Source organism: Onychomys torridus, chromosome 9, assembly GCF_903995425.1.
Source record: "Onychomys torridus chromosome 9, mOncTor1.1, whole genome shotgun sequence".
Classification (NCBI taxonomy): Eukaryota; Metazoa; Chordata; class Mammalia; order Rodentia; family Cricetidae; genus Onychomys; species Onychomys torridus.
Window position 1 is genome coordinate 89,665,745 of NC_050451.1, and position 18,734 is coordinate 89,684,478.

The 18,734-nt window shown below is 41.0% G+C and overlaps 1 protein-coding gene across 3 annotated transcripts in view; it reads left to right on the forward strand.

Annotated features, from left to right (window-relative positions):
• Lmo7 (LIM domain 7) overlaps positions 1 to 18,734 on the forward strand; it is a 214,716-nt gene that overhangs the window by 141,747 nt on the left and 54,235 nt on the right. For all 3 annotated transcript variants that reach the window (XM_036199233.1, XM_036199235.1, XM_036199234.1), the window contains 2 exons: positions 13,437 to 13,467; positions 14,844 to 14,957. In XM_036199233.1, the coding sequence (XP_036055126.1) occupies positions 13,437 to 13,467; positions 14,844 to 14,957 (145 nt within the window). The remainder of the gene's footprint in view (positions 1 to 13,436; positions 13,468 to 14,843; positions 14,958 to 18,734) is intronic.

An 18,734-nucleotide genomic window follows, 5' to 3' on the forward strand; every position in this document is an offset into this window, starting at 1 on the left:
TTCCGTTGAGTTTTCTGTTGTGTATTCCTACTTGACTGTTTGCCTTACTTATGCATTTAATGTAATTTCCAAGTTTCAGTCATTAAATGACCCTTCAGTTAATTTCAGTCCCTAGAAAGCCCTGTCTCTACTCCTAGTATGTTGCTTTTGACTACAGGAATAAGTTGAATTCAATTATGTAAACCAAAAGTCCATGGATAACTTTGGCCCCAGGGAACATTTGGTACTACTATCCGGACACATTTCTGATGATCCAGAAGTGAGGAACTCTTACCCAAGGAATGGAGGCAGGAATGATGCTTCATATCCTACAGTGGATAGGATATTTTCTGTGTCACAGACAATTAAGGGATTCATAATGTTAGTATTGCTGAGGCCGAGAAACCAGTGTTAGTCTAAAATTGTTATGCTGATTAATCCTTGGCACAAATAAAATTATGGGAAGTGTAGTTTTTGCTTATTTTGTTTTCTATCCAGGGCTTATTCCTGTAAACATTAAAGAGACGCTTACAGAGAATAGGCACACAGGACAGAATGGCTTATTATATAAAACTAGAAAACTAGGGATCTTTTAGGGGAGACTCGAGATTTTCATTTATCTGTTTGTAGGGGTCAGAGATCAGTTATTGTCCTTGATTGTGTTGTTTTGGCTGGGTTTCTATCCTGTAGCTCTGCTCTGCACTCTAGGATGGATGCTGGCAAGCTGCTGTGCAGGCCTCCTGTTGCACAGTAGGAGTGAAGAGATTATTGATGTGTGCCACTGTATCTTGCTTTTTATGTGGCGTCTGGGGCTGAGACTCAGGTCATCAGTTTTGCATGGTAAGCACATTTGTCCACTGAGCGGTCTCCTTGGCCTAGATGCCAAATTTTCAAGCAAGTCTTGCTTGTAGGCAAGGAAGAATAATTTATTGAGTAATACAGAGAGTTCAGAATATGTTACAGGAGTGGTTTGGTATGTGTTATTTTGATTATATGAGGTTTGTGTTGCATAGAACATATTTAACACACTTAAATTACAGCTAAGGAATTAGTGTAATGTTATAATAGCTTACAGAAAACAATTTACATCATCTTATGCTTTATAGCAGCGATTCTTAGCCTATGGGTTGTGAGCCCTTTGGGGGTCGCATATCAGATATCTTGCATATTAGATATTTACATCGTGATTAATAATAGTATCAAAGTTACAGTTATGAAGTAGCAACAGAATAATTTTATGGTTGGGGGTCACTACAATGTAAAGAACTGCATTAAAGGGTCACAGCATTAGGAAGGTTAAAAACCACTACTTTATAGAGAGCTTCTGTGCATATCAGCAAGGAAATACTCATTTATGTGGCAAGCTCTTCAAGTAATTGTTTAATATCCTCAACCTAAAGGAATTAGCTCCTCTCCTTCCCTCCTTCTCTGTCTCTTTCTTTTCTTCCTCCCTCCCTCTCTCCCTCCCTTCTTCATGTTTTCTTTTCCCACCTAAGAACTTCCACATGATAGGCAACTTTTCCCCTACAGAGCTACACCCTCAGTCTCTCACCTTTTAACACTAGAAAAAGAAGTATCTTTTTTTGTTAAATATATTTACATACATAAATACACACACATATATTTGTGTATGGGTGTTTCATCTGCTTCTATGTCTGTGTACCATTTGCATGAATTGTCCTCAGAAACCGGAATTCCTTGGAATTAGCTGCCACAGGGATTCATAGACTTGAACTCAGGCCCTCTGGAAGAGCGACCCATGCTCTAAACCACTGAACCAGCTCTCCAGTTTGAAAAAAAGTTATCTTTTAGAAGCTAAGTGGTGCTGCCATACCCTTGTATCCTCTTATAATCTTACTTAGCGTCTTTGAGATGCTGATGATGAATTGCTTCATACATGTTCAGCAAGCACCCCAGCATAGAGCTACACTCGAACTTCTCTTTCTTTTTTTTACAGTTGTCCACTCTCTCTTAGTCTACACTTAGGGCCTGGCAGCAGTAGGGGGCAGGAAATGGTTTGCTGATGCATTTTCTCTTGGATAATTATTACCGTGCTATTTCATTTACTCCGAGTCTTTCGAGAAGACCTTGGGGAACTTTCCATCAATGGAAACCTCAGATGAGCTCCACATCCAGAGTGGAGGAACACATCTCTTAGGGAGCCTCTGTCTTTTGTGGCAGATTTTGAACCCAATGTTTTGAGAAAGTATAGACAGCCATATTTTGGGAGAGTCCTTTCAGGATTAAGAAGTAAGAGATTTTATTTTTTTTTTAAATAATTTTTTAAAAGCAATAGTAGAAAGCATTTGTGACTACTGAGGCAGGATAGTGGTAGACCACTTTAGAATCGCATCACAATTTAATAGTTCAAACTTGGATTTTTTTTTTTGGAGTGTATTTCTTAATTTCTAAATCATTAGCTTGAAGTGGATTAAACAACATAGAACAATATGAAATGTTTAATAGAGGTATCGTTCTGATTCCATGCATTGAGTAGTTGAGCATAAGGTAGTATATCAAGAAAGCACAGCTGGAAAATGATTATTAAAAGTAATAGCCTTAAAGATGCCAAAAAGTTGTGAAAAATTCAAAGTATGAGGGAAATAGCTTTCTTGGTTGAGAGTTTCTCAAAATTTTAATTTTGTACACATATATGAAGACAGCCAAGCACATAGTACTTTTCTAATTTCTTTCTTTCCACTCTGAAGTCCTGTTATGGTGATGCTTGTTCCATGACACATAACTGTTGAGTGAAAGTGTGTCAATTAGCACGTGATTGCTGTTCAACTACCACAAGCCTTTAAGTAGAAGTTGTGAATTTATAGTATTATGGTTGAATTCCAACCATGTTATAAATTTGAGTCTAGAGAGGCACAGAGCGAGCTATGGTTGAGTGTTCTAATTAGCTGCTTCTTACAACCATGAGTGGTTCTGAAATGGCTTCCATTGGTGTCAGTGTTTGGCCCTACACATTTCTCTTTGCTGAGAGATGCTATTAGTGATTTAGTAACTGTGTTTGGGCTGTGTGGGTAAGATCTGAAGGGTAAGAATGGATCAGAGAATCCTCAGATTTCCTCATCTAACTCTCGCAGGACAGGCTCTGCCCCCTCCTTACTTGTTTTTGCTGCAGGGGGCACTGCTATCATTCTGGGTGGTCCTCCCTAGGTCACTTGGCCTGTTTCTCTTGCTTCTAAACCCTTCTGTTTTTTTTTTTTTTTTTTTTTTTTTTAGGGCTCCGTCCTAGGGCCTCTCCTCTGTGAATACTTACTTTTCAGGTGGTGCCATTTAGCTGTAGAACTTACATTTTCCTCTGTATGCTGGCTCTTCTCCAAATGATGCCTCCGCTGTAGATTTCTGCCTTTAGCATCTTACTTAACTGTCTTACCTGTGACCTACAGTGTTTCAGCTTTACCTGATAAATGACTTGACCATCACATCTAACCTGAAACCCGTCCTCTTCCTTGCTGTAGCTACCGAGTGTTACTGGGTACAGGAGAAAAGATGTGGCGTGGGGGTTTTCTGTTCTCTCTGAACAGTTTTACAACTGAGTGTCCTAACTCTCAGATCATACACAACATACATAACCAGATCATACACAACAGCTCTCAGCCTGTGTTCAGTAGTTACAGTGTGTCCTTTTCTATTTGTCATTGGATAGTATTTAGTCTCAATTGTGAAGCTGGCTTTATGTCGTAACAAACTGATAACATAAAGTAGAAGAGAAGAGGTGCCTCATGTTTGGTTCAGAGAAATTGGAACTAAAACCCACCTCTTAGTTCCTGAAATGGCACTCTTCATTTGTGTTAAATGGCATTGTGTGCTGGGGGCTTTGAATGCTGGCTTCCCCCCTGCTCCCCCTTTAAATAAAACTGTTTTATGCTATGTGGGAGGGATGTGAAATTTAATAAGTTATTTTTAAAAGAAGGTACTTAGTCATACATGATTGGAATAAGCATTATGTTGCTAGGGCAAAACTGTTGAATTTCCAGGAGTTTTTTCCTCCACATAGGTAAGTATTGATATTAGACTTATAGGTGTTTGTGCTCACTATCTCCAGGGGTGGTGGGATTTTCCTGGTGTTGATCTTGTGGTTCCCACTAGTCAGATAGAGCTGAGTTCTGTAGAGAAGGCAGGTCTAAACCCGTGAGTCACAGATCTCCAACTTCACTGGGAAGCTGTCAAGGGGAAGGCAGCTCCATTTATAGTTTGAAGGTGGGAGGGAAGGAAGGAGAATTTGAGTTGCTTTCCTTTAGTGCAGTTTGCTTTTTTGAGAGGAGGAAAAGACGAGTGAAATGTTCTAAGAATTCATCTCCAACTTCTTTTGTTCTCACTTCCATTTGATGCAGTGGAAGGTGCTACTGTCTGTTCTATTTTAAATGGTGGGATGGACGGGCTTCCATTAATAGAAAAGGAGCTGCAACCTGAGAGAGCCCTAGGTCCCTAATTGGATTCTGGCATTTTGAATGGAAATGACCCTATCTTTTGAGATAGTAGTGTTGAGAATTTTCTTGCTTGTGTCTGTCTCTTAAAGAGTCCTTTAGTGTCCCAGAGTTGATCAGAGCCCCTAGATTTCCCTCCCTTTGAAGACAGACTGACTTGTGGGGTATGCAACATTAATGTTTTGGCTGGGGAGATGGCTCAGTTGGTGAGAGCACTGGCTCTCTAAGCATCAGGACTTGAGGTAGAGGCCCTAGCACCCAGGTAAAAATCTAGGCATGGCTGCACATGCCTCTAGCCCCAGTACTGAGGGGCAGGGGCAAGCAGGTCCCAAGAGCCCTTTGGCCAGCCAGCCTAGATGAAAAGGGGAGCTTTGGGCTCAGTGAGAAACTGGTAGTTTGAATGTAACTGGCCCCCAGAAGCTCATTGGGAGTGGCCCTAAAAGGAGGTGTTGTAGTTAGAGTTTTCCTGCGTGGCCCAGTCAGGACAAATCTCTCTCACCCACCAGTCCCACAGTCGCTCAGACCCAACCAAGAAAGCACACAGAAACTTACATTATTTAGAAACTGTATGGCCGTGGCAGGCTTCTTGTTATCTACTTCTACTTCTTCTATCTTAAATTAACCCATTTCTATTAATCTATACTTTGCCACGTGGCTTGTGGCTTACCAGTGTCTTTACATGTTGCTTGTCATGGCGGCGGCTGGCAGTGTCTCTCTCCAGCCTTCTGCTTCCCAGAATTCTCTTCTCTCTTGTCCCGCCTATACTTCCTGCCTGGCCACTGGCCAAACAGCATTTTATTTATAGCAAGGTGTGGCTTGGTTGGAGGAAGTGTGTCACTGTGGAGGTGGGCTTTGAGGTTCAAGCCACCATGCCCAGTATCTCATTTCACTACCTGTTGCCTGTGGATCAAGATGTAGGATTCTCAGCTTCTCAGCACCATCTCTGTCTGCATGCTGTCATGTCCCACCATGAGGATAATGGACTAAACCTCTGAAACAATAAACCACCTCATTAAATGTTGCCTTGGTCATTGTGTCTCTTCACAGCAATAGAAACCAAAACTAAAACAGAGCTCTTATCCCAAGGCAATGAGGCAGAGCTGTTGAAGACACCTGTGGTCTTGCTCTAGGCTCCATATGCTCCTGAATTCATAAGCATGTACTACTTACACATATTATAAACACAGTATACATATAGCATATACATACACATTTTAATACACATATATAACCCATATAGATAACATATAACACAAGCATACACACACAAACATATACACCTTCAAACACACATATAACACATACATATAGCATACATACATAAACAAACACAATATATGCGTAATACATATACACAATTATACATGTGCACATATATTTACATACACGCACACATATACACGTGCATAGGCATGTCATACAATCCACATGTATATACCCACACCAACACACATACCACACCCACCCACCCACACCACAGATATATACACACATATGTATATGCACACATACACACCACTCATCCATGCACGTGCATGCACGTGTGCACACGCACACAGACATACGAGCAATAATGATGTTACTTGCTGTGGCTTGAATGTGTCTCCCAAAGTGCTGGGAACTTGAGTGCACTAGTGTTGGCGGCAGCATCCTCAGGTGGCATGGCTCTGCTCTCCTAAGTGGGTGGATTAATGCGGTTACTGGGGGGGGGGGGGATAGTTCCTGCTGAAAGGACTCGTTTGGTCCCCTTCTCTTCTTTTCTCTACCACTCCTTCTCACTTTCCATCTCACTAGATCTGGGTCTCTTTACCTCAGAATTCCACACCTCCGAGATAGTAAGAAGTATACTTACAATTGAACCAGCCTGTGTTCTGTCCTAGCAACACAAAAAGGCAAAGGCACAACCATGCTGTCATTAGAAGGACATCTGCTCTGAGTTGTCCCTGCTGCCCCCCCCACACCTGCCTCCACCTCACCCCACACGTGTCTAGTGTATTTAAACCAGACACTGTCTGTACCCACTTCCTTCTTTCCAATTCCTGTGGAAATCGGCATTCAGGACCTTCTTTCTTCATTCCCTTTTTATTAATTTCTCTTTTAAAAGTTGTGAACAGGTGTCCAGTGTTGGAAGCAACAGTTGGAAAGTAGAGATTACTTGGTGGTTTGGAGAAGGACCAAGTATCTAGGGAGGTCAGCTTCTCTGATGTCAACATAGTTTCCCAAAAGGCAACACCCAGGTCAGCTGGTGCCACCCAGGGCGGGGCCAGGCTGGGCTGGGTCTCCAGGAAGTTTCCTGGCTTTGCTCTGGGAAGTACCCTGGGGATATAATCATTTGATCTACTGCAGTTATTCTTCTAGGAGAGGAAGCCAAGGGAACTTATTCTGGTAGCGGGGAGGAGGCTGAACCCAGTGTGTGACTGCATAGACTTCCTGGGAGAACATCAAGAATTCAGATTTACTTTTTGTTTTGACAGAAGAGGCCTGGATTGGAGGCTTTGAGTGGTGGTAGGTGGGACCAGAATTTAAAAAAAAAAAAAAAAAATTCTTTATTATGTAGGTGGGGAAAGGCCTTTGTGTACCACGTTGAGTTTATGGAGGTTGGAGGAAAACTAGGGGGAATTGGTTCTCTTCCACCATGTGGATTCCAGAAATGGAATTCAGTTAATCAGTCTGGGCAGTTAAGAGTCTTTACCTGCTGAGCTATCTCACTGGTCCTAAGACAGACTTTTCACTGTGTTAAGTTTCTGCCTCAGGGAACCTGGGATGAATTTTTTCTTACTTTACATGAGGAATTCCAGCATGAGTCTTTGGCTGCATGTTTCCCTGTGGAATGGTACCGTCAGAGCTACATTTGAGATTACATTATAACTGAGATTGGCCTTGAAGATGAAGGTTGAGAATTGGGGAAAAGAAACGGTTCCGGAGGAGTCATCTCTTAGGGAATTATGACGTTGGGTCAAGGTGGGAGATTAGGCCTTTCTGGAGCGTGTGAGACTGAGTAGTGTCCTGAGGGAAAAATGAGTTCTGAGTCATGGAGGAAATCAGAAAAAGTGGGATTCTGTGTCAAATGCTGTGAAGCCTGACTTGTTGTGAGGTAATTTCCTCCTGTCTCTTGGCCCTTGATCAGCCAGGCTGGCTCTGTGAGTGGAGGTAACACAAACACTCAGATGCTGTCTTTGCCAGCCCATGAGTAGTTCTCTGATAAGCCACGTGTTGGGATGGCTCCAGTTTTCCCGTCCCTGAAGCGAGCAGGCAAGGCTGTAGTGGGTGCAGTGTGTGGGCCCAGAGTTAGCTCTTTGAATGTCTTTCAGAGCTACTTTGGGTGGAGCAGTAGAACGCTGTTGGCTCGCACACAATGGCAAGTTATGATCTCCTCCATTAACATTTTGTTCTCAGTCTGCGATCAGATATGATGGAAGTGGGTTTTTTGGCTGTATAGACATTTCTACCCTCCAGTGATGAGGTTTTGGAAAACTTAAAGGACATTTAGTCACGGCAGGCTCTGGTAACCAAAGGATGGGTGGAGAGGGTGGCTTGGTGCCATCGAAGACACGTGCATGATGATGGTACCAGGGGGCCTCACCCTTTGTTTTTACATTATTCTAGAAGTAACTTCTGATTCTCATCTAAAGCTTTATTATATATTAGAGGTCAGAGAAAGTATATAATAAAAGAGTATTGAAAATTATGTCTCACTCAAATGTGTCTCTTGAGGGGGGGGGAGTTTCAGTGTAAGGGAAACAGTGACTGGCCCCAGCTACTGCCCCTAGTCCAACAGGCCACTTGTATAGTAGATAATGACAGTTAGGGACACTCTTGAAATGTCTCATTTCTTTGCTTGGTCTGGGTTTGAATCTCTTTGACACCCATTGAGTCTAGGCTCCCGTTTTACAGGCCAGGATTTGGAGGGCTTTGGAGCAGTGAGGTCACAAGATCAATTTCTCACAGATGATTAAAGGGGAGCCAGGATACACACAGAGGGGACCCCAGGAAGTACCTTCTGAGCCAGTTGGCTCCTCATAGGAGGACCTTACGTCACAGCTCTTCAGCAGAGTCAGAGTCTTTTTTTTCCTGCTTCTTTATTGATTCGGACCAATGTTTAAAAATCTTTGAACAGTAAAGAAAAGACCAATGCTACCTCTTCCAAGTTCTACATATACTATGTAGCTGTTAGGGCCAGGTGATGACAGCTATGTGAGCCCACAGTTGGCACAGTTCAGTGGTCCATGATGGATACAGGTTTGCCACCCCTTGGTCAGGCAGCAAAGGAATTTCCAGTACTGTTCAATTAACACCATGAAACAGTTAGCTCTGCTTGCTTCTTTGTGAATATGAAATGTTGTATTTAAAGTTAGGGCATGGTGTGAGGATTAAATAAGGGCTATCTGTATATTCAAGACAGCCAGTTTTGAATGTTATCTGCACATTACCACTTTATCCTATTTAAAAGTAATTTTTTTTTTTTGAGCTGAGGATTGAACCCAGGGCCTTGTGCTTGCTAGGCAAGCACTCTACCAATGAACTAAATCCCCAACCCAGTAATTTTTTTTTTTTTTACATAGGGAAGTCTTTGTTTTTTATTTTCAGATATTGGCATGTAAGATTTGGCCTGCTTTTATGTTTTTGTGTGTCTCTGGTTTGGTTATTGATACTTGGTTTTGCAGAGTTGCATTTTACTGCAGTGTCAGGAAATTTGGAGGCTGGGGAGGTGGTTCAGTGTAGCTCTGTGAGCATGGGGACCTGAGTCTGAATTCCCATCACTCAGCTGGAAACCTGAGCATGGCTGCTCATACATGTAACCTTGGCATTGGAGTCAAGAGGTATAGGTTTCAAGAGTTTACTGGCAAGCTACTCACCTAAATAGTGAGATTTTGGTTCAGTGAGAGACCCTGTCTCAAGACAATGAGGTGGCGAGACATAGCAGAAGATGCTCAGTGTCCTCTGGCCTCCAAATGGGTGTACATGAGTGTATGCCACCACCCTCCCTAACCCTAACTGTGAGTAGCAGTAGAATCTGAGTCAAATTGAATGGATGTTAAAAGTAAGCTAATGCAGTTTAATTCTATTTCCAACATCATATGAATGTTAAAAATCTCCTAGGTTAGTGGTTCTCAACTTGTAGGTCATAAACCCCTTTGGTGGTTGACTGACCCTTTCACAGGGGTCACCTAAGACCATTGGAGAACACATATATTTACATTACAATTCATAACAGTAGCGAAATTACAGTTATGAAGTAGCAACAAAAATAATTTTATGGTTGAAGGGTCACCACAACATGAGATACTATTATTAAAGGACTGAAGCATTAGGAAGATTGAGAACCACTGTCCTAGGTGGTTCTTGTCAATTTGCCTTTCCAAAGTCAGAAAAGTGCATTCGATGAATGGGAATTTTTTGTGTATCTTGCCTTATGCTGATCATATGAAATATTTTTATGTAATTCGCAAGCAGGCAGACCCTTTATCCCTATACTAGAGGCAGCAGTGAGCAAACCACACAAAACTCTTCATACTCTCATATTGGGCAAAAAGATTTTTAAAAATGCAGGTCTAGAAGGTATACTCAATGGTAGAGTGCTTACCTAGCATGAAGCCCCAGGTTCAATTCTCAGCACCACAAAAACAAACACACACATGCAGGCTGAAGATGATTGCAAATATAAGACAAGGAAAAGGTAAGATGAAGTTTGGGAGTATTGTGTTAGGCCAATTGCAACTTAAATGTCAGAGGCCAGCACAGGACTTCACGAGGAGACTTTTGTGGGAAGAGTGGAGAGAAGAGGGTCACAGTGTAAGGACTAGTCTTGAGGAGGTTGATGTGCCTACTTTGTATATTTCCTCTTATCTATTGAAACAGGGGGTATTATCTCCAGTTTATCAATAGGAAATAGAGACTTTGAAAGTAAACGGTCCAAATTAAATAGAGCCAGCCATGGGACCTATATCTGTCCCTAAAATGTTCCCTCCTTCAACATGAGGTCGTGCCATGCCCACTTTGGACACACTTGCTCTGGTGGGGTCACTCATCGAAGGCAGACTTTACTTTCAGTTCTGGCTTGTGTAGTTCCTTGGCTTGTTACCTTGAGCTTCCTCTCTCTACTCGTTAATTTAAAAGGTCGTAGGGGTGTGCCTGGTGGCCACCCACTAGGGTGTGTGTATCAGTGTGAACTCTACTCCAGCAATCTAGGGCCATGTGAATTCCTGGCATTACGTGTTTCAGAGATAGGAAGCTAATTTGGCTGGCCTATGTGTCTGTGTTCTGGGGCACGTTGTAAATGCTCATACTTAGAAAGGAATGTAAAGTGAAGGGCAAAAATGCAAGGTCACTGCAATTGGATCTGACACAGAATAGCCTTGCCTTGCATTTCCACAGATGGCTTATCATTATAAAAAGTCACAGCCAGATGGACTGGAAACATTTATTGCAAACTATTGAAAGGAGGTAGGTCTTCAATGGTACCTGATGCTCAAGTGTGCTTATGATAAAAAGTGGGATCACTTTGAGACCCATACATCTTTAAGAGGACATGGTACTTTTGTACTTTGGATAATTTACTATTTGAAGTCATATGCTGGTCATCATTAGAACAAAGGGCTCCAAGTTCACAATAGCTTCTAGTGATATTCCCACTTCGATTTCCAAAACAGGATACCTTTACAGGATTATTTTCTCTTCATTGAAGACATAAATTATAACTTGAGCACTTCATCTGTGGAGTTTCTCCAGATTACTTTTTTTGAAGTATAGTACACAAATTACACAAACCGAAAAATGTATGTATTGTGTAACTCACAGATCGACTCCCAAAAGCTCAGGAGATTGCTCAGTTGTTAAACTACTTGCCCTGCATGCAGGAAGACTTGAATTTGAATCCAGAATGCATGTTAAACAACAACAACAACAACAACAACAACAACAACAAACCAAAAAAACCATTAACTGATAAATTTACAGGTCAAAGATTCCTTGGAAAGAAAACACAAGTAACCAGTGTCCAGACCAAAATTCAAATTCCCAGCATCTCAGAAGCCTTACTCTTTGCCACCGCCTCCCCCATTCTCTATCCCAAGGGTACCAATCACTGTCTTGAGTCTAGCCCAGATTTTTCTTGAGCTTGTTTTCGTTCTTTTATATTCATCGACCCATATTACCTGCACTCTTCTCCTGTCATTGCTTGTGATACTGAACCATAGGGAAGAATGACATTGCAGCTGCTCAATGCCATCGCCATCTAGTGCTCCACTGTGCACACACTCCATAATATAAGGCCGCCAGAAAGCCTCCTCTGTATGACTTTGGCTAAACAAATGAACATTGTTCTTGAGTGTTAACCTGGAAATTGAGTTACTGGGTTCTGGGATATGGGCATATTTAGTTTAAATAGATGCTACCAAGTAGGATCAGATATTAGTGCACCAAACATTTCTACCAGCAATATGAGGGCTTATGGGCTTTCCTGTTGTTTTTTTTTAGGGGTTAGAGATGCATAAGTTCATTTTGTTTCATGTTTGTTCTGTGAAAGGGAATTGTATGGATATTGGGAAAGCTGAATTCAGCCTTGGTCTATATTCATCCTCACCTCATTTTTCTTTTTCTCTGTATGAGTGAATGGGTGCTAGACATGTTACCAGCTTGACGTATGGAATATATTCCATATATATGCTGACAGTGTATGCACGTGCACATTTTTTCGTTTACTACTTACAGTTATGCTGAAAAGCTATCATGGATGCCATCTAGCTCAGGCTTCTGCAGTATGATTCTTAATGATGCCCTCTGTTGATAATGATGGAAATACATCAGTACTTGAGGGAGGTCCATTTGTCTGTTACACTCTTAAGTCTCTTCCAAACTGAGGTGGTATCTGTTTCCTTTTGACTTTCTCATAAGCATCATGCTCTTTTATAGGCCAACAAGAATGTCTGACATTCCTGTAACAGAATTCAGACACTTCAGGCCAAAGTTCACGGCTGCCTTTTTTTTTTTTTTTTTTGATAGGGCACCTTTAGCCCTGGTGGAATTCACTAGATCGAGTGGCTTTGAACTCCCAGAGATCTGCCTACTTATGCCTCCCCAGTAATAGGGTTAAAGCCATCAGATCCCACTGCTGTGGGATGTTCTGTATGTCAAATGTGTTGCTCTGATTGGTCAGTAAATAAAACACTGATTGGCCAGTAGTCAGGTAGGAAGTATAGGTGGGACAAGCAGAGAAGAGAATTCTGGGAGGTGGAAGGCTGAGGGAGAGAGGCACTGCCAGCCACCGCCATGACAAGTGAGATGTAAGGTACCGGTAAGCCATGAGCCCTGTGGCAAAGTATAGATTAATAGAAATGGGTTAATTTAAGATAGAAGAACTAGTTAGCAAGAAGCCTGCTGTGGCCATACAGTTTGTAAGCAATATAAGTCTCTGTGCGTTTACTTGGTTGGGTCTGAGCAGCTGTGGGACTGGCGGGTTAGAGAGATTTGTCCTGACTGTGGGCCAGGCAGGACCAGAAAAACTCCAGCTACATCCTACCCATGCTTCATGGCCCATTTATAAAACTGTAATTTTCAGCTTCGGCAGGGCCAGGTTTTCTAAGCAGTTTGCAGAGGGTTTTCTTGGGTGAGAAATCTGTGGACAGTGGTGGGGAAAACTCAGTGCAAAACTGTTTGTTTCCTTTTCTAATTTGACTTAGGTATATTTCCCAATTTTCCTGTCATATGCACACTTTGACTTTTGCTTAAAAACCTTCAGAATGGATCTAAGTACTACTTACAGATAATTGAAGAACTCATCAGACTATCATGGATAAAATAAGAAACAAAGCAAATGATTTTTTTTTATTATTATTTTCAACTCACCATAATATTTAAATCAATGGCTATGGGAAAATTCTTGTGCTATGTGCTCTAAGATTTCTGAATGTCCAAGGTATTTTTAACACTGATGGAACTTTATAATAATGAATTTTAGTTACAGTTAATAATTTAAGGCCCATGGATATTATTTAATCAATATGTTCTTTTTCTTTACAGGCAAGAAGAGACTGACAGGAGACTGAAAAATGTAAGCTGTATTTAATGGAATGTTATAAATAGTTTTTCCTTTATATCTTGTCAAATCAAAATGGGTCTAAGAATACACTCTGTGTCATCTTTTCTAATTAAAATTTACCTAGGAACCAACTAGTTAGAGTCTAAGTGTTGTTACAGTACAACTGTACATATTATAATCCATCATTTTTTTTTTTGTGTAGACCTACACACTTTTTGTAGACCTGACTTCAGCATAAGAGAGATTAGGTTTCAAGGACTGATTGTTATGTTTCTAATTTGTAAACATCAAACTCAATTTAAAAGTGTTAGGGGAGCAAACAGAAAACTATGAAATTAGACATTAAGGGAAGATCTGATTGGTTTAAGAACCCTAGGTAATTATTCAGTTTAGGCTAATATCATGTCCTTAATATTGTACACTTATAGAAGAATATCTAAAAGTAACAGCTTTATTTAAAAGTATGCTCATCAAGCAAGCTGAGAATTACTGACTTTAGGTATTTATTGTGTAGTTTTATTGGAAAAATACTGACATAAAAAGTTTCACTTGTGGGCCAGCAAGGTGCCTCAGTGGGTAGAAGAGCTCACGGTGTAAGCCTGGGGGTCTAAGTTTACATCCCTGGGATTTGTAAAAACCGCGATACAGTAGTGCACATGTATCTGCAGCACTCTTAGGGTGAGATGGGGGTCAGAGATGGGAGACTTACCCAGAAACTCCTGGCCCGGCATACACAGTGGAACATCAAGCAACTAGAGAATGCCATGCCTCAAATGTAGAAAGTGAGAATCAACTTCTGGAAGATGTCTATACTTGTGAACCTGCACGCTTTCTCTCTCTCTCTCTCTCTCTCTCTCCCCCCCTCCTTTCTGTGCCACCCCCACAGAGTTTCTCCTGTACTTTATACTTCCCTGTTTTGTGAAACAACTTCTCATGTCGTCCAGTCCGTTCTCATAGTTTCCATGTACACATATGACCTTTGAACTTCTGATCCTTTTGCCTTTATCTTCCATGTGACGGGGGACAGGTATGTACTACCAGGCTCAGTTTCATGCAGTGCTGAGGAAAACCCAGGACTTCTTGCATGCTAAGAAAGCATTCTACTGACTGAGCTATGTCACCAACCCTCATGTTTTCTCTTATTTTTTTTTTTTTTTCTACTTCCCAAGGGTAGAGTGCATGAAGGTCTATTAAGTTCTGTATCTTTTGATCTGAGAACCTGTTTTGAAACAGTAAAATATATCAAGAATACTTATGACTCTTAATGACTGCAGTCCTTACCATACACTTAAGGTCTGCTCTTCAACTGCAAAGGATTACGAGTTATCTACCTGCATTTGAACTGGGCACTTGGTTACCAACCCACTGATCTTGTTCTTTTCATTTAGGTTTTGATAACTTTGTACTGGCTGGGAAGAAAAGCACAAAACAGCCCCTACTATAATGGTCCCCATCTCAATCTGAAAGCTTTTGAGACTTTATTAGGACAAGCTTTAACTAAGGTAAGGACTCCACTTGTGTGAAATGACTCCTGTAGCAAGTGCTCCCACTTGAGAGTGCTCTTCCCTTCTGCTTCCCATGTTCCTCCGCAGCAGACATGAAGGTTGTCTGTCTTTTCTAGACATGGAGAAGTAGGCAGGTTGCTTGCTTGTTTACTGTCTTCCTGTGCTTCTTTCAAGGAATGAGTTATCTAATCCAGAGTAGGTTACAAGGTGTGGAATTTTATGTTCTCAATTTTAGGTAGTTTGATGACATACACATTGCTTTCTTACACTATATAACTTAACTGTTTCTATACTCATTATGAACTCAATCTGCAGTAAAAAGGCATTTTAGGGCTATTAACATTTATAGGAGTTAATCAGTTTCTTTATATTAATCTGTTCTTGTCAAGGGTAATTATCTAGTGACCATATTCCAGTATCACCATGCTGCTAGTGTTCATTGTGGAGTAATAAATATTAAGTGAAACTTGATAAAGTTTTGCGCATTTTAAGACAGTTTCAACTAACCTAGGCTATCCCAGACTTGCTATGTAGCCAGGGTGACTCCTGATCTTCCTGCTGCTACCTCTCAGCTGCTGTGATGGAAGGCATGAGTTATGATTGACTACTGAGGAAATTTTGAAGTTAGAATCATTTTTTCATTCATTTTTAGTTTTTTATTTGTAATCTCTCTCTGTCTCTCTCTCTCTCTGTCTCCGTCTCTCTGTCTCTCTCTGTCTCTCTCTGTCTCTCTCTCTCTCTCTCTCTCTCTCACACACACACACACACACACAGGGGAATATATATAAGAGTTCTGGCGACCTTGGTGGCCAGAAGACAGCATCAGGTGCCCTGGGAGTAGATACTGGGAACTGAACTAGAGCAGCAAGTGCTCTTAACTGCTGAGCCCAGAGCCCTTGTTTTTACATACATTTTGCTCTTTCATATCCTGGAATCATTGCAACAGGCTTCTGAAGCTTGTGGAGTATCTGAGAAGGACCAAGTACTGAGTCCAAAACATAGTGATTTTGTTTTGCCAAAAAATAAAATAAAATAAAATAAAAAAATATTCATTGACAGGGCCCTAGTGGAAAACCAATTTCTCTATGTAACTATTCATCCAGGGCATTTATAAGGTTTGGAAGAAAATAGATCAAAATGTTAAAACACCATCTATATAGTGTAGTAGTACTTGCTTTGTGAGATTTTTCTGATTAAATGAGAAAAATATTTAATGTTTCTGACACAATGTGGGATGAAATAAATGTTAGTTATGATTAGAACAGAGGAAATATTTGGACATGAATAAAAATAATTGCCTTGCCTATATCTATCCATGTCTTTAAAAATACTTTGCCTGCATCTAGCCATGTATGGGATTACACTTTTTCTCTTTAATTGTAAGGAATTGATAACTCTTTAGGGCTGGGAAGATGGCTCAGTCGGTAAATGCTCGATGTGCAAGCGTGAGGACACAAATGTGACCCTGAGTCCATGCACTAAAGTGTAGTATGGTTACACACACATAATCCCAGCACTGAGGAGGTAAGGACAGGATTCCTGGGGCTCCCTGGCAAGGCAATATAGTCTGCTGGGAAAACTTTAAACTAATAAGATACCCTGTCTCAGCTTCAAGAAACAAAACAACAAAAGAAACACAAGGTGGATGTCTCTTGAAAAAAACGACACTGGAGATTGACCCTTGACCTCTACATACACATGCCTTCATGCGTGCATGTGCAGTGCATGTGTACATGAAGGCTCAGAAAAGAGTTAGTAGTTCTGTATTCATACTTCATGGATGAATTCATTGAGACAGTAGTTGAGATACTGCCACACATCCACAGTGTGCTAGAGGTTGGAGCATGACTGATACATCTACCCGCAAGCATGATTGCCTGAGAATGTAAAGCAGATCTGTCCCTGCCATGGAAGAGGGTGAGCCTCTGGTGGTAGAATTGCAGCGAGTTGTGGGTACAAGGGAAACCTGGCTCACAGCTGTTTGAACTGAGGAGCTGTGCAGTGAGAAGCTACAGGGGACACAGGCTTGTGGAACAGTGTACTTTATAGCCTTTCCTACTGTTTACGGCAGTGACTCAGGATGACTCATCTCAGTGGAGTTTGTGCTAGGCATGCCTCTTTAAAGGCTGTCCACAGTCATCGATGTCGGAGTCAGGATGGTCAGAAGACTTCTTTGTGTAGATAAGACTGAGGTTGTGGTCCTGTTCTTCTGTTACCTGGTGGGAGTAGACATGAGAGGCATGTGAACACATTATTTGTTTTGTATCAGTTCTTTTAAAATGAAAGGCTTTGTGTCAAGCATGATTTCCCAGTTCACTTGCAATGATAATGCCAATTGGAAACAGCAATGAACCAATACTCAGAGAAGGCTGCTGTATTTGAGTTGGATTATAAATCAGGGATGACTCGCTTTGGGGGACTTGTCAGGGTGAAGTCTTCAAAAACCAGGCTGCAGGGCCAGACGTGGGTTATTTATAACAGGTCACAGGGATCATTGTCAGTCATGTGAACATCGATAATATCAGAAGTCATATTGTGTGGATGCTGAGGTTCCAAAAAGTATGTGTTCAAGAAACCTGGCAGAGCAAAAGATTTACTTTAAAAGTTTCATCTTGTATTTTGAGACATAGCCTGTTGGCATTAAGCGTGGCTCCCCCATCTGCTTGGAAGTGGCATGTGAAAGGTAGACCCTGGTGTTTTCATGCCAGGATGTCAAGTTTAATTCTAGTATGAGATCTCTGTACTAGCCGTTCTTGGCATTTCAAACACTTGTCAGACAACTAACTCACGAGCTGATGGATCTGACTCAGGAGAAGTCTGCTTGAAACAGTTGCCAATGACTTGTCAGGAGCACTTGCCAGCCTTTCTTCATATGTTGAAAGTATTCATGATAAAATGGCAAGACAGTAGCCCTTGCAAATGTCACATCATTATTACCGGATGTAGTGCTTCCATTTTGGCTTTATTTAATAGTGTCTGCCCATCTGTCTATATTTTACTTAACCATTTGAATTCAGATATTGTACCTCACTTCTGTATTCTCAGAATCCATCTCTTAAGAGTAAGAATATTTTTCTGTGTAGCTATAATATACACTTGAGAAATCTCATCAACTTTCATCATCATTTATTATTGAATCTATTTCCTGTGGTCTCCCAACCATTTTCCATAGTTTTTAAAAGTTAAATCATGAGTTAATCACAGTTTGCATGTTATATTTTGTTATTAATTCTTATGTTCTTTAACTTGTCACCTGAGATTAACTTTGTTGATTTTCATTTATGTCCTAGTTTTTAAAAGGTCAGTTAGGTTTTGCCATTAAATTTCAGAGGTGTGTTAATTAAAATGGCTTATTTTGGGAAAGTTCTATGCAAGTTATAAAGCTAGACATAATATCTTTTGCACTATTTCTATGTATCTCTTATTCATATAAGAGCCAAAGACCTATTTCATTTCCCTCTAAGGAAGGCAAGTTTTATACGACAGCAAGCAGGTATGCTACCCTTGACTCAATAAGAAAGGCAGCCTGGCTGCCAGCATCGCCATCTAGGTTGCATAATCAGGGAAAGTAAACAAATTCCATGATGTACATACTCACTGCTTTTTAAAATAACGGATTTTTTTTGAGGTCAGACAGTGTTACGGAAAGACACCCTGGTCTTACGTTAACATAAACCACCTCAGATATTTCCTGGAGAGAGAATGAGACATCGTAGAGATGTGCCCTCCCTTTTGAGTGTCTACACTGGAATTTTTTCTCTTTGGTTTCTTTCA